This window comes from Hemicordylus capensis, chromosome 1 (assembly GCF_027244095.1).
Source record: "Hemicordylus capensis ecotype Gifberg chromosome 1, rHemCap1.1.pri, whole genome shotgun sequence".
NCBI lineage: Eukaryota > Metazoa > Chordata > Lepidosauria > Squamata > Cordylidae > Hemicordylus > Hemicordylus capensis.
Genome location: NC_069657.1, coordinates 331725152 through 331750556, shown reverse-complemented (window position 1 = coordinate 331750556; position 25405 = coordinate 331725152). Strand labels below are relative to the sequence as shown.

General features: G+C 42.6%; 1 protein-coding gene across 8 annotated transcripts in view; it reads left to right on the top strand.

Annotated features, from left to right (window-relative positions):
• SESN1 (sestrin 1) overlaps positions 1 to 25405 on the top strand; it is a 70556-nt gene that overhangs the window by 18354 nt on the left and 26797 nt on the right. Inside the window, exon 1 of one of the 8 annotated variants that reach the window (XM_053297882.1) lies at positions 21793 to 22113. The exons of 6 other annotated variants lie outside the window; for them this stretch is intronic. In XM_053297882.1, coding sequence (XP_053153857.1) covers positions 22024 to 22113 — 90 coding nt within the window. In that variant the 5' untranslated portion in view covers positions 21793 to 22023. Of the gene's footprint in view, positions 1 to 21792; positions 22114 to 22422; positions 22489 to 25405 lie in introns of those variants that run through there. One more of the 8 variants, XM_053298046.1, reaches the window with a different exon arrangement.

Sequence of the window (25405 nt, the reverse complement as noted above, 5' to 3'; positions counted from 1 at the left end):
ACAGTATCGGACCTCTGAAAAGTATAAGCATGCATATGTATTCAGTACTTGGTTTGGGCCCCTTTTGCAGCAATTACTGCCTCAGTGCGGCGTGGCATGGATGCTATCAGGCTGTGGCACTGATGAGGTATTATGGAAGATCAGGATGCTTCATTAGCGGCCTTCAGCAATTCTGCATTGTTTGGTCTCATGTCTCTCATCCTTCTCTTGGCAATGCCCCATAGATTCTCTATGGGGTCAGGTCAGGCGAGTTTGCTGGCCAATCAAGCACAGTACACTGTATACTTTTCAGAGGTCCGATATTGTTCTATTCTTCGATCCTTGTCTTCTTGGTTCCATGTAATATTCTAATTTTCTGAGATTGTGGATTTGGGGTTTTCATGAGCTGTACGCCATGATCATAACAATTATAACAAATTAAGGCTTGACTTATCTCGCTTTGCATGTAATGCGTCTGTCTCATATATCAGTTTCACCTTTTAATTTGCATTACTGAAATTAATGGACTTTTGCACGATATTCTAATTTTCCGAGTTTCACCTGTATATTGATTTGAAACGATGAACTGGCTCCAAGTTACTTTACTCTCAGCATACACGCATGCCTACTAAATTTCGCTGTGTTGTGCCTCTGTGCACTCTGCTATAATGAAAAAGGGATTCTCTTACCAGAGAGAATTCCCAACACAGAGGAGGTGATGCCTCTTCTCTTGCTCTTCAGAAGGTAACTGAATATTGTTGTAGAACACTGAAACAAACTTGTCAAACACAGTTGGAAAGAAGCCACAAACCACGGATCCCTGTGACTAGGTAGGGAGAAACTTAGAACTAACGGGGCCTTAGTGTGTTGAGGAGAGGAAACTCCAATCCCAGTAGAATGTATTTCCTCTGTATCAAACTGAAATATACAAGACCCCCATATGCAGAGGCAGCATCAATAAAGTGTGAGTCTAGCTCTTGCCTTTCCTTCAGAGATCAGAAATGCACCACTAAGTCCTGAATTTCAGTTTCTTTACTCAAAGAAAGGAGGGAAGTTAGTACTGGGGTGTGAAATACTGGTGCATCCCAGAGTGGGAATCCCATGGTCACAACCCATTCTGTACCAAGGACCAAGGGGCTCCCCCTGCATAATTCCCCGTGGGGGAGGCTGCCCCCCAGCTCTAATGCTCCAAAGAGTAGCAGCACAACAGAATGGGCAAAACCCACTTCAGATGCAAAAGTATTGCAAATTGCCAGAAGTGTATGCCAAGACAATATGTTCCATTAGCCAATGTGCTAAAGATACCATGGACACCCTCTTGCCCAAAACTGACAGCTTGAACAAGACAAAGAGTGATCTGTGTCTGTGTCATAGTTTCATTCTGTCAGTATAGAACTTGAACTCTCTGCAGACATAGAAACTGTGTCCAAGGATGCTAGAGTGAGTTCAGTGCCCAGTGAAAAGTTAAGTTTATTTTGGGGATAAAAGATGGATCTGATCACCAAGAAGATCTGGTGTGAGGAGAGCTGGGAGATGAATCTGAAAGAATAGTTGCAATAGGGATTGTCTAGGTCTTTTAGTGGCTTGAAGGGGATGCAGATCCTACGTTATATTTCTCCCATCCCCAGATTGAGTGGACAGGCCTTTCTCCCTCTAACTATGGCCGTTATGGGATTCTTCTCTTGGAATCTGAGGGTATCCTTGCTCTGCTGCAGGAAATCTGATGAAATGGTCTTGGGGATGGGAGTCCCGGGATGGTAAGACTGAGATCTGGAAGGGTTATAAGAGCAGCATTATTTGAATTTGTGTCCCCAAAGGCGGGGAAAGATGGGTATGTGCTTCTAGCTCTGTCTTTGGAATGGCTAAGGGAATTATGGTCATGTCTCTTTGAATCTTGAGGATAATATCCTCTGGGAAATGGGCTAAAGATGGCTTTGGCCCCAGAGGTGATCAAATGTTGCTTAATCTGTTTTTTAAAGGCTAGTGAATGCTGTCACCTTCTATAGTGGTGACTGGGAGGTGGGAGAGTTTCTAAACACCGCTCCCCCCTCCACTAGGAACAGCAACAGCTTTTTAACCCTTGCCCCTTAGAATGGCTATTTGGATTCCCCCCTCTATGGCTGCAGTTTAGGGGTTTGCTTGTTTTTTAAAGTGCAAGTAGGCAAGAGCCAGTTGGGGGTGTTGTAATGTGTAGTTTGGCCCTCAATTTCAGGCAGAATTTTTCTGTATTTCTTGTACTTGATAGTGTAAAAGGAGGTAGAATATCACAAGCACCACCATTTTTGTTTTCTTTCCCATGAGTGATGCTCAAATCTGTCTTTGTATTTCCTGTGGTGTTCAGATGTAAAACCTATGCTGGTTTGAATGTTCATTTGATTTGAGAAGGGCTCTCTTTTTCTATCCTGCATTAGCAATGTTCACAAGTCACTTGTGGACTAAAATGTGTTTTTTGTGCTGCTTGTTGCAATGGTCTGTTTTGCCTTTCAGGTGTAGGTAATACATGTGAATTAATAGATGTTTCTGTTGCACTTGGCTGTATTAGAGGAGCAGGTTTAGAGATGGTCTTCGCCTATTTTAGGATCCTGGTCTCTCTCTCTTTGTAGAGCAGCACAGTATATTTTTATTACAATTCCTTATGAAAGCATTAAAAAAATCTGGCCGTAATAGATTGCTGAACAGGAAACATCTTTATATCCTCAGTGCATTTAAATACAAGTTGAAACAAACCTCTTCCAAAGGGAAGCAGATAAACAGCTCTCTCCCACAAGGCATTGGGTTGGAATTGGGCTAACCTTTCTATTTTGCTCCCAAGTGGAAACTGCGCAGCTAAACGGTTTGCTAAATTGCTGTGAAAGAAAATGATCATTGTTTACTAGTTAGGTAGCAACTGCTGAAAGATTCATGCTTTTTGTTCTTTTAAATATACACTTAATTGTAATTGAAAACTGACTGTTTTTTAATTAAAGCACGACACATTCAAAATATTATACACACAAAGTGTTATTTCAGTCTAAATATTCCCCACCCTACCATATACATACACTAAAATGCAAACTCTCCTTAGACAATCAACAGTGGCCTGCATGTTCTGCAGCATAATGCCCATGCTGCTGCAGGGTCCTAAAGAAACACCGTCAGCCCTGAGCAAGAGAGCAAGTACTTAGAACAGCATGCTTGCCCTTCAGAAGCTCTATTTGCATTTTCCCCAGTGTAAGTAGTGTTCCCAAAGTGCAGGCATGCTGCTTTATATGCACTCTTGCTTAAGACTATCAGTATTTTCTTAGAAGCTTGCAGCAGCATGGGTTGCTCAGAACCACCCACATTATGCTGTGGAGCATGTTGGCAAGTTTCCTTAAAATGCTAATAAACGATGGTGGAAATGTAGGAAGGGTATGTGTTGGGTCTGGTGCTGGGAGATCTTCTGGTGTGAGAAGTGCACTACATTATTTGGAAAGATAGTTTTATAGGCAGTCCAGGTGACTAACAAGGAATAGAGATTTGGAGGGTGGAGATGCTTAGTAATGTCCCCTTGCACACCTATGATGATGCAATTGCCTCTTGCTGTCCATAACACACTGAATACAACAAACCTCTGCCATTTCCTCCCCCCCCCCCAATTTATACAATATAAATTACATTCTATGATACAAATCCCATTCTTCCCCTCCTGGTTGGAGAGATGGCAAAAGGCTTTATTTCTGGGCCTTGGCCAGCCAAATGCTTCGTATCAATTCCTAACTGTGAATGTTCTTCAAATTAATACTAGTGCACAGAGTCTTCTGTCCCTTCTATATGCCCTCTCCAGCTCATGTTTTTGCCAGACTGTTCTACTGCACTTGGGGTCAGCAAATAAATACATGCTTCTCCATTCCCCCCCACCCCAAGGGTATATAGGTTTAAGCCAGCTCCTTGGTGGTGTTTTCTGGCCCTGATCTGCCAGTCCTCCTCTCGGCCTTCTTGAAACAGCTCATAGGAACGGAGAGAGGCATTGTCATGGAAGCAAGATAGGAACCTCCTGTTTACTGCTGTGCCCTGCATTCTCTCTCACTGGGAGCTGGAAGATGGGAGGGAAGACAAACTGGCCAGAACTAGCAAAATGTAGGATGCTGCTGTCACAGGCATATTGCATTTTCTACTTCCTTCACCCTGACATTCCTTGTTGACAACCCAAAACGCACAAGTGATAGTGTTGAGGTTGCAGTGTCGCTTCTCTTCATTCTCTCATTTCTTACCCCTCCTCTGTTTAAGATACTACATGGAGGGTGACAGTGCCAGATTTAGACACATGCTAAGTACGCTACAGCCAAGGGCCTCACCTTCTGAGACACCTCTGAATACCAAAAAATGACTAAATTTCAAGCTTTATACAGTTGGTTGAAAAATGAAGAAGAAAGTGGGGAAAGACTAAAACAGACATTGTTCTGATAAGACAAAAATATGACTATACAATTATATATAATATTGTTCATAAATCTGTGCAAAATAACTGTTAATTATATTGAAATTTTATTAGACCAGAACCTGGTTTAGGCCAACACCTTCCATCATGGCTACAGGCAGCATTTGCCTCTTCAAATAAATTCTGCTGTAAACATGTGCAGTGTAGTGATGTGGGGTGAGTAATGTGCTGTGGTGGGACTTCCGACTTCATAATGTTATGGGGCCTGGCTTCAGCATACCATAATCTGGCCCCGGGGGGGGGGGGAGGAAATGGTGCTTGCTTTTGCTGGTGTGGTTCTTCAACCCCCAAGGCCCTTTTAAAGGGGCCTGTTGGTACTGCTAGTTGTTGACAAGGACATTGCATTGCATTTCACTGGAAATGATAAGCATAGCCAAACGTCCTAAATCACGCACAAGGTACTTCCTGCATGTAACATAAGCATTCTAAGTTTGTCTGAGCGTTGTACATGCAGCTTAATTATCTAATAATTAAATAATATAAGCCATCAATCAAGTAAAGGTCTCTTAAAAACAAAAGTTTTAATTTCTTGAAAACCAACAAAAATAAGAACATTGTAGTACCTTTATAAAAGCAGCTTTATAGTACTGTGTACATGCAAAGTGTTTCTTAGTCTACAATGTTTAAAAATGGATAACTTCCTTAAAGTTTATCAATTTATCATGTGACTCAAAAACATGCTTTGGTAAATCCGCTCTGAAGTTTTGGTCAACTTAATATATAATGAATTTAATGTAGACTAATATTGAACTGTGGAAACCTATAGACTTCTAATTTGGCAGGTCACCCAGAACGTAGGCGGCAGCTTCCCCTTTAAATCTAATTGTTCTTTGCTCTCAGTTCACATTATCACCGTTCAAGCAATGTGCTACTGTTCTCAGTGGCTGTTATCATATGAGATATGGCACAGCAGTACCAAAACAGCTCTGTTGGAATAGCTGAGTCCTAAATCAAACATGTCCTCAATTTACCCTATATTTTTGAGCAATTGCTATGGGCCAACCAGACAGAGACCGGCTGGACAATGCAGAATTCCTTCTGCACCAACAGTGCCCCAGTTTGGAAACCCTGTGTACAGATGTAACGAAGACCAGAGAAAGGACCTTGTGAGGAGAAAAGACTGGATCCATAAACTCGCTAAAATATGGTACAAGGAAAACACCTTTTTAAAAAATAATAAAGAATTGGCATTACATAATTTGACTTTCAGATGTCCTGGATGCCACACCTAGCTCTTGGGGAAATGTTTGCATGAAGAACGGGGAGTAGAAATGGGGACAAATGGTAACGGTCAAGCTCAAATCATGGTATCTGGGAAGTCTGCCTCATTCAGGTTGACTGCCTATTATTTGACCATGGTCAATATTCCATGAATCCAAGCATGCCACTGTCTAGGTGACTGCTAACCTTTTAAATTTCATTATAGTGCCATTTGTTAGCAAGAGCAAACCTAGCAGCATAATAAAGCTTTTTCCTGCTAATCATCTGCTATAACTGCAAGCATCTCCTATCAGGAACACAAAGGTCATTGCCTAGGAACGCCCAGGACTGCATCCTACTTGCTGCAGAAACCAGGGTGTGACCGCTCTGCTCTGTTACTTTGCTCTATTTTCATTTAATCCATTGTTCTAAAAATTGCAACTGTGGGTTCTTCTCTGTTGGCACTTATAGAAACCTTAATTGCATCTTAATAATAACATTTTTAAAAGATAGTTTTGTTGCTTCCCAATGATAGTTAAACTAATTATTTGTTTTTGTAACAAACGCAAACGATTTCCCTTTGTGTCTGTTGAGGGTGGCCAGGGATGGGCTGGGAATATGGGATGCAGGAATGGTACATAGTGAAGGAGGCAGCCATTGGGCACATTGTGAAAAAACTGTCTTCAGACTGTTTCTAGCTTGCCAAACCTGAGCAGGGTATTGGAGCGTGTGGTGGCATCATGTTCAAATGGTTCTTGTGGAAACTGATTACTTAGATCCTTTCCAGTCTAGCTTCTAGCTCAGTATGTGATGGAAACTGCCTCAGTCAGATGGGAGGAGCATGACCCTATTGATTTTCCCTGGACCTCTCAGTGGCTTTTGATACCATTAATCATGGTATCCAGCACAAACTGTAATAAACACCACTGTGTGGTAGTTAATATATTACCATTTCTTTGGTGTCTTTGATGCTGCACCATGAACAAAGGAGGTTATCCTGTCTTCCTTTTGCAGTCACACTTCCTCCGTCAATTACCATGAGGAGATAACAAGTAGATCCGCCTTTGGTCCCTGTTTCCCAGGTTCTAGTGTGTTTGGTGTTTTTTTTTACAGGCTAGCTGTGACCAGGATATTCACTCTAATACCTTAAGGAGCCAAGTTTCAGCCTTTTCCTCAGTTCTCATGCTCAGACAGTCAGGCTCCTCCTCCATACTTCTTCACATTATGTGTTCTCTACAAGGGTCTGGCAACATTGCCCCAACCCCCATCCACAAATTCCTATCCTGGAACCATGGCAGGGTCCTTAACACACTCATGCATATCCCCTTTTGATCTACTCTGGTATCTCTCTCCAAGGTTCCTCTCACAAGGTCCTTTCTCTGGTCTCTATTACACCTGCTCACAGGGTTTCCAAACTGGGGGCACTCTTGGTGCAGAAGGAATTCTGCATTGTCTAACCAGACTCTGTGGTCCTAGGAACCAATCCTACCTTTATCCGCAAAGTCAATTCTCCCTTTCACCGTTCTGGGATGTTATCTCACTTCTGGACATCTGAAGGGCACCCTAAGAAGTGGCTGTGGCATAAACGATATGTGCAGGGCTCTGTGCACATATATTTGTAACACCCAGGAAATTACACATGTCCGACTCCCTTTTTTAGCCTACTTTCCAGTAAGCTTATGAGATCACCCAGCATTCTGTGTGTGTCTGCCTGTGCATCCCCCACTATCAACTTCGCAATGCCTGGACCAATATGAACCAAATTGGGTACAGTTGTAGGGAGTAGGGACACATAGAGACACCTCAATGGTATAGTTTGTAATGATGTCATCCACCCCACTCCAAGATGGCGGACGCATGAACATTTAAGGTGCAAGAGCTCTAACTTGTATACCTCAATTTGAACCAAATTTAGTCCAGTTGTAGAGACATTGAAAAGGCTGATTAGGCTGATTAGTTCTTACTAGAACAACTTGTTCATCTCTCTTCACCCTTGCTCCCTGGGTTCTAAGGTAGCCAAGGGCAACCTCACACACCAGATCAGAGCATGTACCACTGTGGCATCACAGTGGCATCAAGTACTGTCCCTTTCATCACTGCTCATTCAACACTCAGTGCATCTACCACAGCTGCCTTCTCTGCACACACTATTTAGTGAGATTTGTGAGGCAGCTACCTGGTCTTCCATCTCACATCCTTTCACTAAGCTCTATAAAATAAATGGCTTTGTTTAATCCAAGCTACTTTTTGGCCACACAGTGCTACACAGGTCACAGTCCGATCCACTCCTTCCCACATTTTACTCCTCTGGCATGTCCCATTGTTACTGATGACCTACACTGTGTGAGAAATAAACATTGGACTTATCGTGAATGGTTCTCTCTACACATTGCAGGAAGGTTATCCAGCCAACCTGTGGATCAAGCAGACAGGTTCATTGGTGGGTCAGGTTTCTTTCTATCTGCCTTCTTTTTGTACCTCTCTATGTACACTCTACTGCAAAGTTGCAACAGTTCTGGAACAGGGGATCCTGCTCTCAATGCCTGCTGCAGGGGAGGTAGGAACATAGGAACATAGGAAACTGCCATCTACTGAGTCAGACCATTGGTCGGTCTAGCTCAGTATTGTCTTCACAGACTGGCAGCGGCTTCTCCAAGGTTGCAGGCAGGAATCTCTCTCAGCCCTATCTTGGAGAAGCCAGGGAGGGAACCTGAACCTTCTGCTCTTCCAAGAGCGGCTCCATCCCCTGAGGGGAATATCTTGCAGAGCTCACACATCAGGTCTCCCATTCAGATGTAACCAGGGCAGACCCTGCTTAGCTATGGGAACAAGTCATGCTTGCTACCACAAGACCAGCTCTTCTCTCCTAAAGATTTCCTGTTACCTGTTCCTTTTACCTGAATCAAACTTGGCTGTCAGGAGCAAGTAGAGGATGATAACCCATTGTTACTGATGACCTCTTTATTCTGTGCAGAAAGAACCATTCATGATAAGTCCAGTGTTCCCCCCCCACCCAGCCCCGTGGACTCATCCCTGAAAACCTGTTCCTGAGGGTTAGTGACCCTCAGGAGCAGATGTTCAAGGGTTATAGAGGGCTGGAGAAGAAAGGGGGAGATCAGCAAAAACTGTGTCCCCTAACCCTTGTGCAAAGCATGAGATAGTGCAAAAAGAAAGTGGAATTTGGATATAACTTTCTGCGTTTGATTTGGAAGGGATTTAATGCATTTGTTGCAGGCTAGCCACCAAGCATCATGAGTGCAGCTGGGAACTTCCTCCTATTAGAACTGTTTGCACTCATGGTCCTCAGACGTGCATAGCTGACGATCTCTTTTGTCTAAGAGCATATGATGTGGGATGTTTTAGATACTTAGAGAAATTATGAAACAGGCAGTTCAGGCTGCAGATGAAAGGGGGGAAATGGGAGCCAAATGGGACAATATGGCTATATCTCCATACTAAACCCAGTTAAGTTATAGATGGTTTAACATGGCCTAGAGTCTGGGATTGTCATACTTTGTTCACTCAGTCTTTATGGGATGGGGGAGAGGGGCATTCATACACCATATTCATACTTGCGTTTTCAGCCTGAACATTCCCTCTGCCCAAATCATCATAGTTTTTCTGACTTTTTTGAAAACAGTAGTATAGCTGCGCAAAGACTATACATATGGACTGTTTTCATCTTTTTACATAGACTATATAAGTAAAAAAGCAACAACTGGGTTGTGTTATCTGGAAGTGCGCTTACTTGAATTTTCCTAGATAGAAAGAGCTATTTGATGTAACTGATCAATAAGATTCCTTCCTTGTATCCCTGTAAATTGCCATCTCAAGTGATATATTATGCTGTATACTTGTGGATGCACCATATATAATGTACTAGGATTTTTAAAAATAATTTAAAAGGGGAATTTTTAAAAAATGTCAACTTGAGCCTGTTGATGTACACTTTGTACATGTGAGTCTGGAGCCACATTTACAAATATGTGGTGATTCCTGTGAACCTTACTCTAATTCTGTGTTACAAAGTGCATAGGCTAACAGAAGTCATCATTCATGTGTCCAATGTACATTTAGTATACTGTGTGAACAGCTTGGAAATGTGCTAGTGTTTTTGTGCCCGTTAAGTGTTTTGATAGCATTGAGGAACTTGCTGACAGACTGATATCAAAAACCACATGCAGGTAACCAAGAGCACAACACTACTTTTATACTGTGCTACTTGTTCCTCATGTACACAGGGTCAGCATCTTGTGTAAAACACCCCAAGTGCCTTATCTTAATTCAGCCTTGCAAATAGTTCTTCAAAGACCCTATGGTTTCCTTCTCCAGCTCAAAGAAGTGTCATGACATTACGCTGGCTATGAGCCCTTTAAAACTAGGAGAACCATGTGTGTGTGATAAAGAGTCAGAAAGAATGCTGTCTCAGTGATCCTTAAAGAAGCAGTGTGCACAGCAACAGCAGTGCTGTGCTGCTTTTTTCCTGGACTCAAGTGTGCGGTATGGCTGTTCCAGCTTCCTCCCCTGACTTTAAGTTTAAAGAAATGAGAGATTTAGAAGCAACCTAATGCCAGGCCAAGGAAACAGCAGTGGGGTAGTTGAGAAGGAGGGAGAGACTAAATTCTGCTCCTTCACTTGCTTATGAGCACTTGCTAATTGTGCTCCTCTTGTTCTCATGCAAACATCTATTGCTGTCTTCCACCCCAGCGCCGCCCCCCCCCCCCCGCATGAGTTATAAATTAGCAATTCGTGCTGAAGAACTTTTGTGAAAACAATATTGATTTCATTCTGGAAACAAAGTGCAGTATCTCTCATCACCACACACTGTGGGAGGGGTGGAGATATTTCCATATACCAATGCTTGTGTTGGCCTTCTGCACAAAGTTTAGAACATATTTTAAGATGGTTGGGCTGACCTATTTAAAATCTTCTTTAAAAGTTAGTGGGTTTTAGAAATTTTATTTAAGGTTTTGAACTGATAATGAATGACATGCCTTTAAAACATGCTGTTTGCTTTATCCCTGTAAACATGTTTTCTAGAAACTAAACTGGGTGTACTTAAAATAGGTGTACTGTTAAATATGCATGGTCAGAGGTTAGACAAGTGACAGTCACTTGCACTGCAACGTTTCGAAGAATTCTATGCAATCCGATTAAAAGATGACAAGATCTGAGATCCTGGTATGAACTGGGATAGGGAAAATGAGCCCCATTTCTTGCATAAAGCAAGTACCTCTTCTCAAAGTTTCATTTTTCTAGAATATATTAAATGGGAAACAAATTGAGAACTTTTCTTTCTGAAATAAAGTATACTAGCTTAACCCACGCAGAGCATCTGCACACTAGTACTTGATTGCGCCCCCCAGCCACAGTGCCCCTCACCTCAGAGATCTCTCCACCCTCACCTGAGCCGCACTCCTGCTTCTCCTCCTCCATCCCATTACTTCCATCCCCCTCACCCCTCTTGGTCGTGGCTGCAGCGTTGCTGGTGCCTATTGGCCAAACTGCAGTCCTCTATCCCCAGAGACCTCTCCACCCTCACCCATGCCCCTCCCCACAGGAGGAGCAGCGGTTGACCGGGCCCTTCCTCGCTGTCGCCATGGCCTCTCATTCCCCTCAGGCCGCTGACAGGCCCAGGCCCAGGCCCGTCCCTTGCCTGCCTGCCTTTTCCGTCAATGGCCTTGGTAGCCCAAACAGCAGCAGTGGTTGGCTGGGCCCTTTCTTGCTGCCAATAGGCTCCGCCATGGCTGCTCGTTCCCCTCAGGCCACTGACAAGCTCGGGCCCATCCCTCGCTCTTCCTTCTTTCTTTCTTCTCCTCCATTCTTTTTCTCTCTCCTACACTTGCTCTTCCCCTCTGTCTTTCTTCCCCTCCTCTCCCTTCCTGAGTTAACATATTGTTCATCTTGTTTCCTCATCTAATTCGCACAGTGGCAACCTTATATAGAGAGATTGAAAGCTGTACGCTTAGGAATCCATGGGAACAGAAGAGGGATCTATTCAGATGGACAAGATGGTACAGTGAACAGTAATTTCTGAGCCAATGTCTTCTACAAAGGAGTTCTGTAATGTATGGGGAAGTTAAAGAGAGAAACAGTTTTGAATTAAAAAATGATTCAGTTAAACAGTTATTTGATTCCAGTGGAGTAGTCTTATACATAAAGACTTGTTAGCTTGTTTCTGTTGGAACAAGAAATCATTCTGTTTCAGCCTGTTTTTTACAGTACACATAGAAGTTGCTTGATGTGGTTGGCCTTTTTGAGATTGAGATGTTGAGCCTTGTACCTGTTTGTCTGATCTCTGATTGGGTAAAACTGTTGCTAGGCTCACTTCTTTGTTCTTGGGCAAACTTAGAAAGTTGAGCATGGCCTGTTTGAACTGCTTTCTACTGCTTTCTTCTGTTCTGTTTTCTGCTTCACTTTCTTCCCTTTGCTTTTTCCAGAACATATGGTGGATTAGAAACTTTGACACTTTTATTTTGAACTTACAGTAGTCCTTATGAAAATGTAAAGCAAAAACAGGTAGTCTTTAGGCACTTATGTCAACTATCTTTTCAAGAACTTGGACTTTGTTTATGAGTTTTAATATAAAATGAGTAATGTTGTAAACAATTAGGAAGTTTAGTCCCAGGTGTCTAGAGAATAAAGTGGCCTGAGAATACAGAGGATGGCCACTGTTGGATTAAACTGGTGCATGGTGTGTGTGTTCATGGCCCAGGATACACCAAGAGCACCACAGGGCCAATTATCAGAGGTGGTATGACTTTAGTAATAACATTCATAATGATGGCATACATAGAAGTATAGCACTCTAGGGCTGTGGAGTTGGCTCTCCTCCAATTTTGGAGTTGGCTCTCCAAAATATAACTTTGCATATATTTTTAGTAATAGGGCAAAAAATGGCCATGCCTCAGACTTTCCCAAACTGGAGGCTAAAACCCCACAGGGATTGCTAAAAATCCTATTGCTATGCACTGTTACCTTGTACAAGGGGAAGGAGAAGAGGAGCCATGGGAGAATGTCCTATGGGGCAGTACAGGAGGAGCAACTTGCAAATCTTTTCCACCAGGACACCTGCCTTAGGAAACCCCTTGAACTAATGGCTATTGCTGCAGAGCAACTCTCTACTCTGTGTATGCCAGCAGAAGTACAGCTTGCTAGTGCTTCTATTTCTTGCTGTTTCTCATAACACATGAACGAGCACTTGGTCTGCATTCACGTGAAGAGAAATGAGCATCCCTGGGATTAAGTTATTCAGAAGTTCAATTCTTGCCTCTATGTTGCTTGTGCATTCTAACAACTGAAGTACAATAATTGAGTAAATTATTCATGTGTGGATTAGTAACTGGTTGAAGGACAGGAAACAGAGGTAGAAATAAATGGTCAGTTTCCACAATGGAGGGAAGAAAGAAGTGGGGAGCCCGGTGATCAGTACTGGGACCAGTGCTTTTTATTTTATTCATAAATGTTCTAGAATTTGGGACAAGTAGCAAGGTGGCCAGATTTGTGGATGATACTAAACTATTTACGGGAGCAAAACCCAAAATGGATTGTGAGCAGCTCTCCAAACTGGGTGAATAAGCGATAAAATGGCACACGTAGTTTAGTGTAAGTAGATGTAAGATGATGACATTGGGGCAAACAACCCAATTTCACATATACTCTGATGGGGTCTGAGCTGTTGGTGACTGACCAGGAGAGGGATCTTGGGGTCATGTTGGACAGCTCATTGAAGGATAGGCTCAGTGTGTGGCAGCTGTGAAAAAGGCAAATTCCATGCTTAGGAACATTAGGAAGGGAATTGATAATGCTAATATCATAATGCCTTTATACAAATCTGGGGTGCAACCACATTTAGAGAACTGTGTACAGTTCTGGCCACCATATTTCAAAAGGGAAACTTTAGGACTGGAAAAAGTACAGAAGAAGGCAACCAAGATGATCAGGGGCCTGGAGCACTTTTTATGAGGCAAGGCTACAACATCTGGGACTTTCTGTTTAGAAAAAAGAGCAAGGAGAAACATGATAGAGGTCTATAAAATTACACATGCTAAAATTATGCATGGTGGATAGAGATTGTTCTCCCTTTTACAACACTAGAACCAGGGGTCATCCCATGAAACTGATTGCCAGGAAATCTAGGACCAACAAAATGAAGCACTTTTTTTTTTTTTGCACAGTGCATAATTAATTGATAGAATTTTCTGCTATTGGATGTTGTGATGGTTACCAGCTGGCTTTAAAAGGGGCTTAGACAAATTCATGGAGGACAGTTTATCAATGACTACTAGTCTTGATGGCTATAGGTCACTTTCATATTCAGAGACAGGATGCTTCTAAATACCATTTGTAGGGAAGCAACAGCAGGAAAGAAGGCAGGCCTTTATCTTTTGGTTGTAAGGGTTCCCAGAGGCATCTGGTGGGCTGTTGTATGAAACAGGATGCTGGACTAGATAGACCTTGGGCCTGATCCAGCAGGGCTGTTTATGTATATAATAACAAACTGAAGTTGAATCCAAATAAGATGGAGGAAAACCACAGGCCTCTGTAGGCGCCAGCAGTTGACACTGACTTGATGGCACACTTTACCTTTACTCATTGTAGGAGGTCAGAACTTAGAAAGTGGTTTAGAGTTGCCTGTTCTGGATGGGATTACATCCCCCTGCAAAAACAGGTATGTCGTTTGGGAGTACTTCTGGACCCAAACCTCTCCCTGATATCTCAAGTTGAGGCAATGGCCTGGGCATTTTCTGGACTATGCACTGCAACAGTTTTGCAACGTGTCCACTAAGTGCCCGTCAGTATTGCCCGTGTAACAGCATTGTTGTCATTACGCTGTCAGCAGGGTGCAGTGGGTCCTCTAATTTTTTTCATCTCTGAGCAGAATGAGTTTTGTTCTGGGCGGCAGTATCAAGGCAGCGTGTGGGTACATGCATACAGAATGGGGCTTTCCTGTTTCAACCTGAGTGGGATCTAAAATGAACTGAGCGGACATCCAAAAACTTGTGAGCACGCGCACATGTGCATGCCTTAGAGGGAACAGTGGTAGGGTGACGTTCATATTTCCTATGCCTTGTTTCAGATTTTATTGATGTGCTGTAGCCCTCCAACATTGTAAATGTGTTGCTGGAAAGTAGCTGTAATTTTCCGTTGTTGGAGGCTTTCATGCGTTGCAGTGCAGTCAAGTGGGGACAGTTCACTCACAGTGCAACAATTTGCTGGTTTTTACAGCCCCTTTCTGCCCATTCCTGAAATGTTGCCACTCATGTAAAATGATTTTTTTTAAAAATCCATGTGAGTTCTTGCTCAAGGGTGCAAAGAGTGGGTGCAACTCGATTCTCATCGGCTTTGGATTTTGATCGCATTTGCTCATTTCTCCCCCTTTAAAAATATATATATTTCTTCTTTCAACCTTTGCTTTTTATCCCATTTATCTAACACCCCACATGCTCAGTGCTTCTGCTTGTGCAAAGGAGAAAGTTGTAGTTTGTGTTATAAGTTTAATTGATGGTTATTTTAATTTTTGTGTGACTTTAAGTTTTAGTTGTTCTCGGGTTTTAATTGTAAACTGATTGTAAACACACACACTCACTTTCTCTCACTCTCTCTCTCCTCTACTCATAATGTGGATAGCATTCTGTATAGAATCTTTTTTACTCGGTTTTATAAAGTGCAAGTTGAATAATTTCTCTAGAGTGGACAGAAGCCTTCTGGGATATAAGAGTGGGCCCTACGACTCCTATGATGCTCATATGAAAAATTCCTGAGGAGGGAGTTGCCTGGAAGACCTCCAAGTCTCTTCAAACTCCAAAATTATGTGAAATAATGCTAAGGTTAGGGTACAAGTCCTCTTAATTCATGTCAAGACCTCTCCTTGTTTTAACTCTGTGTGAACAGAAAAAAGTTAAAAAACATTACGGTCATAAAGTGGTCTGCTAAACTGCTATTAACTATGAATATGGCCTTGGTGGAAATGCTTGTAGGAGGTGAAGACCTGCTAGTAAAAATAGCAGGAAAAAGAGAAAAATTTAATTGGTCAGATTAGTGCAGTGATTACTGTACTAGAGTGAAGCTAGGAAACTAGAGAAAAGGGCACTAACATTCCAGGGGAGGAAAAGACCCAACAGCTCCACAGCTGTATTCTGGCTGATTTGTCTTGGCAGTATATTGCCTTACATACAGAATGTTGTCTATGCTTGCAAAAGAGAAGCAAAATAGCTCCTGGTTGGAAAAGAATGACTGTATATTGTGCGGGAGAAGGCAATGGTAAACCCCTCCTGTATTCTACCAAAGACAACCACAGGGCTCTGTGGTCGCCAGGAGTCAACGGCGGCATGCTTTACTTATACCTCCCCCACAAGGGAGGACTTCTCATGTTTGTTACAACCAAAAGGAAGAGAACTACTTGTGGTGGGAATAGAAGCATCCAATTGTGAACATGACTTTGCTTCACAAGATGAAAATTGCCCTTTGTGGATCCCAAATTTGAGGCAGTAAAAGCTTGCCAAGTATCAACCTGAGTACTCTTCATGCTACTCACACTCTTAAGCTGAAAATATTCTAAGCAGATCAGAAATGACTTCAGTATACAGGAGGACATCGATATTTGCGGGGGTTCCGTTCCTGGCTGAAACTGTGGATATGGAAAACGCGAATATCGAGTCATTGGGGGCTATGGGATTGCAGGGATTAGATTCACAGAAAATTGCTGAAGATTGGCCAGATTATGGGAGGAAATGGGAGGGGGGAGCTCCCTACCATGCTTTGCTGCTCCCCCAATTTGTGCTGTACCCTGGAATGACGCCAAATCAGCCTAAAATTGCCAGGGTTTTTTCTTTTTCTAATGAAGCCATTTTGAGGCTCCGAAACACAAAATGGCAGTTGGAAATTACCTCTGCTGTCATTTCCATCATCCCCAACCCATGGATACATGAGGTCAACGTGTTTTTCCTCCTGCTTTCCCCCGCGTATGCTGAGGTCAAGTGTGTTTTATCCGACCGCGGATACTGAGGCCATCTTGTACTGTTGCTAGTAGGTGAGGCCCATCATTTACCTGGCAAAGTCATTTTGCATAATTACCCTTATAGGAAAGTTCAAGAAATTAAATATATGAAAATATACATTTTTGTTAATGTACTTGCAAAAGGGAAGTAAAAAGAACAGTTTGAAATTTGTAACATTCATTTAATTGAATAATGAGGATATATACTAAACTTATATAATAGTACATTTGAATCTGAGAAGCTGCTCCGTTTTTCTTGGGCATTATGTTGTTTTAGAATTATTGATCTGATTATAGACTGTTAAAAATCTGAGAACAATAACAGTTAAAATATGATTATATTCTGAATTTATTCTAAAAAAAATTTAAACCTTTCCCTGAGCATATTACAGTGTAAAATGTGGCATATTCCTTTAATTTCAGTGACAGGAGGATTGTGTATGCAAATTTGGTTTCTGTAGGTCATCGTGAAGTATGACTTTATTTTACACAAATTCTTTAGAATATATGATAGATGGGTAAAATGACAAAAGGATTGGGAAAGGGCAGAAAGCTGTCTTGTCAATATCCTTCTTGAAATACAGCTGCTCTGTGTCATAGACACAAAGTTGTGCAAATACATTACAGAATAGTAATTGATTTGTGCTGTCCCATAAAATCTCCAGAGTCCTATCAAAACTTGTGTATTGAAACTCATTGCTTTGAGTTTCATGATTCGTATATTTGTACACAGTTGTAACAATATTTTAACTATTGTAAAGAACTTTATATATTTCCCAGTCTTGTAAGGCAAACCTATCCAGTCCACCACTTAACTGAATAATTTCAGTTTTATTTAATTATTTTTATTTTATTTATTTTATTTTATACATTTCTATACCACCCCAAACCAAAGTCTCGGGGCGGTTCACAATAATAAAACAATACAAAAACACAAAACATTAAAATCAATTAAAATGCCTAAAAACAGTCTAAAAACAAAAACAATTTACAGTATTTAAAATTTTAAAAGTTAAAAGGTTAAAAGGCCTGGTTAAAATGACTGGGAAATTACATACAGGAGAGAACAAGTACAATCTGTGTGAACTGAGAAATAAAATGGGGGGGGGGAATGAGGGAGATGAAGAAAGGGGTGGCTAGGGTGAGCTACTGACTTACCAAAAAGGGGATGAAGCTAACATAAACTGGGATTTTTAAAAGCAAACATGCAAGCAGGAGAGAGAACTAGTGCAATGTGTGTGAACTGAGAAAACCAGTGGGAAAAAGAGATCACGAGAAAGGGGATGGAGTGGGGGCTGGGTGTAGCAAGGTATGAAATGGTGAATAGAGGAGAGAGGAGGAGGGAAAGAAGGATGAAGAAGAGACTCACTAAAAGTCTTCCCACTCATGTGTGAGTACACAGTACTCCCCCCCCCCCAAACCTCTGCCTAAAAATCATTACAGTTGTAAAAACCTGGATATATATGAATGTGTGGTATGAAGGGTTAAATCTCCCACCCCATTCCCTGTGGTTTACTTTCCTAATATGGATGCCATATTGATGTCTAACGTTCATTACCATAACATTACCTTTTCAAGGTAATGAGTGTTTTAGTTCTGAGTGTACTGCTTGGAGGTTTTTTGGATGATGTTTGGTTACAGACTTCCAGTATGATATGAGATGTCATGTTTTAAGCTTCCTATCAATTAAGTTGATAAGCTGGTTTTATGGTAGCAAACATGCATTGTCGCATTTGCTAAGGAAAGCAAGGGCAGTGATTACCAAATGAAGAGAGGAGGAAAGCTGGAGGGGGAATACTGTGTGTGTAAGAGAGAGTACTATTTTAAAAGCAATATTAAATTACTATTTTTATGCATTTAAGAAGCAAGATATTATGTATACAGGAACTTGACACAAGTTCCTGCCTGCATGTTCATATGCAAAATAGATAGATGAGGAGTAAGAAAAGACAGAATTGGAAGAATGGAGTGTAAGGTTGCAACCTATTTTTAAAATATGGTAATGTTAAATCTGGACTGGACAAATCTCAGGTGCCAGGGAGCCATGATGTCTCATCCTTTCCTCCCTCCCCCTTTTGAACCAGAACTTCAAAAGTTAAATATTGATTAAACTCATTTTCATTAATTTCACTTTGATTTAATTGATTGATTAAGTGTTATTTTAATAATCAGCACCCTAAAAATTGACCTCGGCCCCCATGAGCCAAGTCACGGTCAGTTTTGGCCCATCAGGACATTTGAGTGGTGAACACCTGTGAACGCCTGTACTAATAGATAAACTTGAAACTCCTTTGCTAACTGCTGGTCTGGGACTAGAAACTGCACACAAAAAATGTAGCGGTCCTTGAAACTCTGCATGACGAATTTAGCGGTCCTTGACTCCAAAAAGGTTGAGAAACACTGCTGTATAGTATTCTTTGTTTGGAGCCAGCAGATTAATGGATTGTTGAAAGAAAATTGCATGAGACTCATCTATTTTACTTTGTAGCTAATGACATTGTGTGGGCTTTAGCTATGGGACTCTTCAAACTTGCCTTTTCCAACTATTTTTCCCTTGTGCTGGAGCTCATCATTAATGGGTTGTACAGTGAGCATGCTAGAGATAGGACTGGATTTTTCAACAAGGCTAGCTTCCTGCCACCAGAAGGCATCCTATTCCAGTTCCGGTCCTCTGCTCAAACTTGCAGGACACTGAAAGAGCAATTCAGCAAGAACTTAATATTTCAGGCTAGCTTATGCTTTTCTTAACTTTTTGTCATATTTTTCCCCTTCCCTAGATTGTTTGAGGGTGGGAAAGGAGCTGATTTAGGGTTTTTTGCCTTTATTTTACTCTTTGTCTAAATACATTTAATTTGGCAGTTTTTCTTCCTAATTTGGACACCACTGTTTTCTGCTCCATCTGATGGGCACATGGATAGGAATTGCTTCAGGGTTCCCTGTCTGAGGGCTCCCACACAATGGCTAAAATTCGTCCTACAGAGCTTGCTCCTGTTTGGGCACAATTCCTTGCACCATTGTGCCTGATTCCTGCCAGTTTGGCTGCCTGATTGGAGGAGCCCATCATGGTTTTAGCCTGGACTTCTAACTTGTTTACTTTTATTAATATTTTATTGTGCAAGTCTGAAGTGGTCCCCAAACTTACAAACTATCAGCTGGTGGTAGTTATTGATGTTTATCTATTGCAATGTAAATTGTTCAACATGTGCTATTATGAATCTCAACACATTTTGCAGAGAGCCAATTTCATTCCTGTCAGTAAGACCTGCTGTGAGTGGCAGTTAAGAAAGTTTAGCATTTCCATGGTATAAGAAATCTATATAGGGGCGTGGGTGGGAGGCGGGAGAAGACCTAATATTTGAAAAGCAAGACTACTCCCAGTGAGGATTTCTCAGCTCACAAGGACATTTTGATGTCTCCTCCTTCCAGGACACTTTTATTTATCAAGCCATGTCTCTGCACCTTGAAACCCTGCTCTAGGCGATTTTTAGCATTCATTCCATTGTTGGGTCAGCTACCCCTGTTGATCAGCTGCAACAGGGGTCTTTTGTCCACTTGCTGCCATCACAACTGGCATGCTACTTGTACTACCACTGTATGGAATATCACAGTTAAAAAATAACATTAGCCCTTTGGGGGCATAATGTTATATGTGTTCAGGTATTTTACATGTTTGTGTACAGGAGTTCATTTTAAAAATGACCCTGGGCACAGGCCCTCTTAAATGCGGAGTAATGATAGCGAATGTACTACTGTACATGGACTGAACATGATGTGTAAATAACTGTATTTACAGAACTGCACATGCACACACTTCACATAGTTAATGTATTTAAATAAAATAGGTTGGTTGTGGTGGGGCAAAAAGCAGCTACTGGGGCCAGAGGCGCTCTTATTCCTGGACTTTGGGGCTGAAGTCCAGGGCTTCCACAGCCCCTGGGGGCCCTCAAATCCTCTTAGTCTGTCCCAGGGTGGTGTTGTCGCCCAGCCAAGCATGATGATGCTTAATTTGCAGGGGAGGAGGCGAGGCTCCAAAGGCCCTTAGGTCCAAGTTACCTAGGTGCACCTCTGACTGGTGCTCACAGAAAATGGTTCAGAACTATGAATAATGATAGGAGTTAAGCTGCAGACATCTAGCAAGTCACTTGGAGAGGCTGGACTCTAACCTGTAGTAATCAGCATGCTGCCTAGTGAGTATGAGTCATGTTCACTTCCAAATCATTTCTTCTGAAATGCCTTAGACTTGTCTCATGTGCTGTGTAGCTGCATTTGCAATTCAAGTCTCCCCATCCCCTAAATCGACTAATTGAACAATTTTGACACATTTGCCTGCTTCCTAAGCCTCTTAGATCAGGATGCAGATTTACCGTAGCTCCAAAAGGCCAGAAAGGCTTTCTCCAGAAGTGTGAGAGGATGCAGGCATAACAACTCTCCTCTTAGCAGCTTTTATTACCATCTGGTTCTAAAACAATCTAAAATACATCTTTTTAAAGTCTCAAATGTAAGCAGGCTGAATACCAAATCAAGTAAACATAGGGGAGGGGTTCGATTTGAGAATGCTGAAGTTATTGGGGACATGCTGCAAACTCGCTCACTGCATATGTTACTGCCCCCTCTACGGACGCTTCTTGTTTTTGCCGCCGTCCAGCAGCTTTTCGCAGTAGTTATTTCTTTGCAGAGAGAGCGAGCAAGCAGGTATACCCGACAAAGCGTGGCTCCATAATCGTAACTGATGCTTACAGCGTTTTAAAAAATCCCTTGTGGGTGTGTTTAATACGGATTAGCAAGTGGCGAGACCGAGAGAGGTTTTTGAATTGCGAGAGCAGGGCGTCCATCACCGTGTGTGCTGCTGTCTCTCTCCCTTGCCTTCTCGGGTCTCTCGCGGCTATACTTCTCAGCTCGAAGGTGATGGGGGGGAAAACACAGCGGCTGGTTTTCTGGAAAGCGGGGCTGGAGAAGGGATTTCGGGGCGAGATCCAGCCCACCAGTCAGCCCAGGGCTCCTTTGGGCGCCTCCGTCGGCGCTGCTCTCGGGCGAGCCTTCTTGCTTTTTCTCCGCGCGGCGCGCCCACCTCTCCAGGTAGCCTGCTTTGCTCCGCCCCGCCCCCCGATCCCCTCCCTTTTGCCTCTTGGCCACTGGTGGGCAGCGGGCGAAGGAGCGGGGCGGGCTCTGCGGAGGTTGTTTTTGTTTGTGCTGCGAGGCCCGCGGCTCCCCGCCCTCGGGCTGTTCTTCAGCCTCCGCCTCGCGGCTGCTGCTGCTGCTGCGGAGCTCAGTGGGAAGAAGGGGAGAGAGGAGAAGTGGTCGCGCGCGCCCGGCGCTCGAGAGCAGCAGTAGCCGCCGCTGCCGCCGCCACTCCTGGGCCCCGGGCTGCCGCGCTCCCCTGACAGGCATGAAGCCGGCGACCACAGCCAACCCGTCGCAGAGCTGCGGAGCTGTGCAGGGCTTTCCCTGCAGCCACTGTGGGAGCCCGCGCCGCAAGGTAAAGGGGGCTCACAGGGGGCAACTCCGGCTTTGGGCTGCTGTCCGCCAGTCCGTTCAGAGAGGCTGTTGTGCTGCGTGGCCGTGGGGCTGATCTCCCCGCCTTGTTGAACGGAACAGTCCGCAGAGGGGTGGTGAGAAACTCGTTGGAGTCGGACGTCCCGCTTCACTGCTAAACGCGTGAAAGCGGCCAAGTCCGTGTGGCTTGTCACTGTCAACCCCCCAGTAGTTGCTTGCTGTGAAAACTCTGGGTTACGGAAGAAGCGTGTGCCGGGCAAGCCGCGGGAAAGGAGGATACCCCTCCCCCGTCAGAAAAGTGCCACAAGACCAGAGAGTTGCTGGAAGCATCCTGTCGCTGCTCGGATGCGGGTTTAAGGTAGCTTCGATTTCCTGTCTGTATTTTCCAGTTTGCTCCCAGTGTTGGCGCTGTTCAGGCTTCTAGGCACAACCCATGCTGTTTCCACAGAGGTGTTCACACTAAACATGTAACAAAGGTCAAATATCTTGTTCTGCAGCTGGTTTCAGTAGATCCAGGAAGACAATACTGCTTTGGATTTTACTGGTGAAGAGTAGGTAGTATACACTTCAACAAAATACATGCATTCTACCTTTAAAATTAGCATAATATATAGTCAACACTGAAGAGATAGTACCCTGAAGCAGGTTTTCCAACGTTGTGTCCACAGATATACTAGAAGTCCCATCATCCCCAGCTACTGTTGTCTTTGGGGATGATGGGACTTGTAGTCCAACAACCTCTGGGGACACAAGGTTGGGAGCATCAACCCTAGTCCATGTTAATACTCTTTTTCTTTCAATACAAAAGTGCAATACTTAAGCTGCTGACAGAATTGCATTCTCTATACTGCAGTGATCAGGCGTTTTGTTTTGGGTTCTTTTGGCCTGAAATATTTTAGTACGGCTTGTTCACGGATGGCAACTTCCCCCTCGCCCACCCCCACCCCAGTGAAAGTCTCTTGCAAAGTCTCTTGGAATAATTCAAGTGATTCTTGGACAAAGCAGAAATAACTTCTGCAACATGCATGCATATTCTAGAGCAGGAGGAAAGGTTGTGATGCTTGCTTTTCAAACCCCAGATGCTTGATCTGAGCCAAACTTCTTTAACACATAAAACCAGCAGTAGTGTAATGCTGTCAACATCACCTTACCAAAGTAAGGAATGACAGTTCAAAGTGCCAGCCATATATTTTGCATAGAATTCTGGCATAACTGGAATTACTTGGGGGGGATGGGGGGGACTTGAAAAATGCCTTGATGAAGAAATGAACTAAAATATTTGGGTGTCCCAGTTCATCTTGCTTTCTTATATTTAAGGAATAACCTGGATATGTGCTACTTTTTTTTTGTTTGCACAAAATTTATCAGCTGGTGTCTGAGAATGCTTGTAAAGATATTATTATTATTATTATTATTATTATTTACATTTTATATCCCGCTCTTCCTCCAAGGAGCCCAGAGAGGTGTACTACATACTTAAGTTTCTCCTCACAACAACCTTGTGAAGTAGGTTAGGCTGAGAGAGAAGCAATTGGCCCAGAGTCAACCAGCAAGTATCATGGCTGAATGGGGATTTGAACACGAGACTCCCCAGTCCTAGTCCAGCACTCTAACCACTACACCATGCTGGCTGTAGAGATCTAGTGATCACAAGATAAACAGTACTGTGCAACTATTAAATGATACCTAACATCTTTTTTAATTACAGTAACAAGATTTTTAGAATATGGTGGGGGAAAGGGAGTAAATTTGGATTGGTCTAATTTGTAGCTGGACATAACTGGAATGTTTTAAAATTCATACATACTATGGAAGGGCTACAGCATTTATTCAGTTTCCATAATATGACTTGCCCACACATTGGGTGAAACATTTAAAATACTTGGCAATGAAATACACATATTAGAGCTATATAAATGCTAGTCATGAATCATGATTAGAGTTCTTAGGCTACTGTTGGAGCAGTGGGTGAGGAAAACATCTGACTAAGCCAAGATGGACCACCTATCTTTTCACTATAACAAGATTTGACTTTATGCACAAGTAGGAAAAGGAAGAATAAATCCTTATCTAAGCCAGTGCTTAAACCCACAAACCATGCCTCTAAGAATAACTAGAATGGGATGCCAGTCATTGCATTAAAGTATGTGATAGCTGGAACGAAGTGTCATGATTAAGCTGTTGATACAGTTCTTTAATGTTACAGCCACAAGCCAAAGCTGTTGATACTTGAGATAGGTATGGAAGCTTGGACTTGCTCTCCTGTAACTAATGTAGGAGGTTTAACAGTGGTTTTGAAACCACAGATTATTTTTGTATTGAAATGCGAGAAGAGAATGGGAGAAAACTATTAAATCAATACTGTGCAACCAAAAGTATACTTTTGGTTTCCACGGAGAAACTCTTTCTCTCCATAGAAAGTTAACTTTGTAAGAAGTTAAGCATAAAACTGTTTAACTTGAAATTATTTCTCTTGGATAGGATATCAGTTTGATTTCTTCTTTGAAGCTAAGCTTAATGTTTATATAGAGTTTATCATTTTGCAGTCACCAAGATTAAATCTGATGCTCTTTGTATGCCGAACATGAAACGAAACAAGATAAACTAGCAACAAGGTTAGATTAAATATTAAAAAGCTGTTAACTGATCCTGAAGGGTATGATCAGTTCTGCCATTTTCATAGGCTTGGATAACCAAAATAAATAAATCATCATTTAACATTATGTAAAAGAGATCAAAAAATTGACTTGCTATCTGTAAACCTGCTACTGTTTTGCTATGGTCAGCCTTTACATTTAGAAGATAGGCATTATTGAACAAATGAATAAGATACTTCTAGTGAAAATTTAACTGACTTGAGATTTTGTGGTAGGTGCAACTGGAGACTTGGGACTGGAAGGACTAAGTAGGGGTGTGCATGGAATCGGTTTGGACTGGTCTGTTCGAATCTGACCCAGATCCAGTCCCATTCCGTGTCCACCTGAACTGGGTCCAGTCCAGTTTGACCACCAAACTGGTTCGGGGAAATATACTTGTAAAGGGGAATCTGAGGATTTCCCTTTACAAGTAAATGGGCTCTGGGGCATTTGGTAAGGGGCTGTGGTTGGCTCGGTAAAGGAAGGAAAAGCACATACAGCAAGTGTAGCAAGGCCAGGAGAACAAGCTGTAGTGAGCACCCGGGGAAAACAGCTTTTCCCTCCCTCTTGCTGCCGCCACCTTGGGAATGCCCCTGTTCATCCTGAACTGGGCCTGGTTTGGTTCGATCACAGACTGAA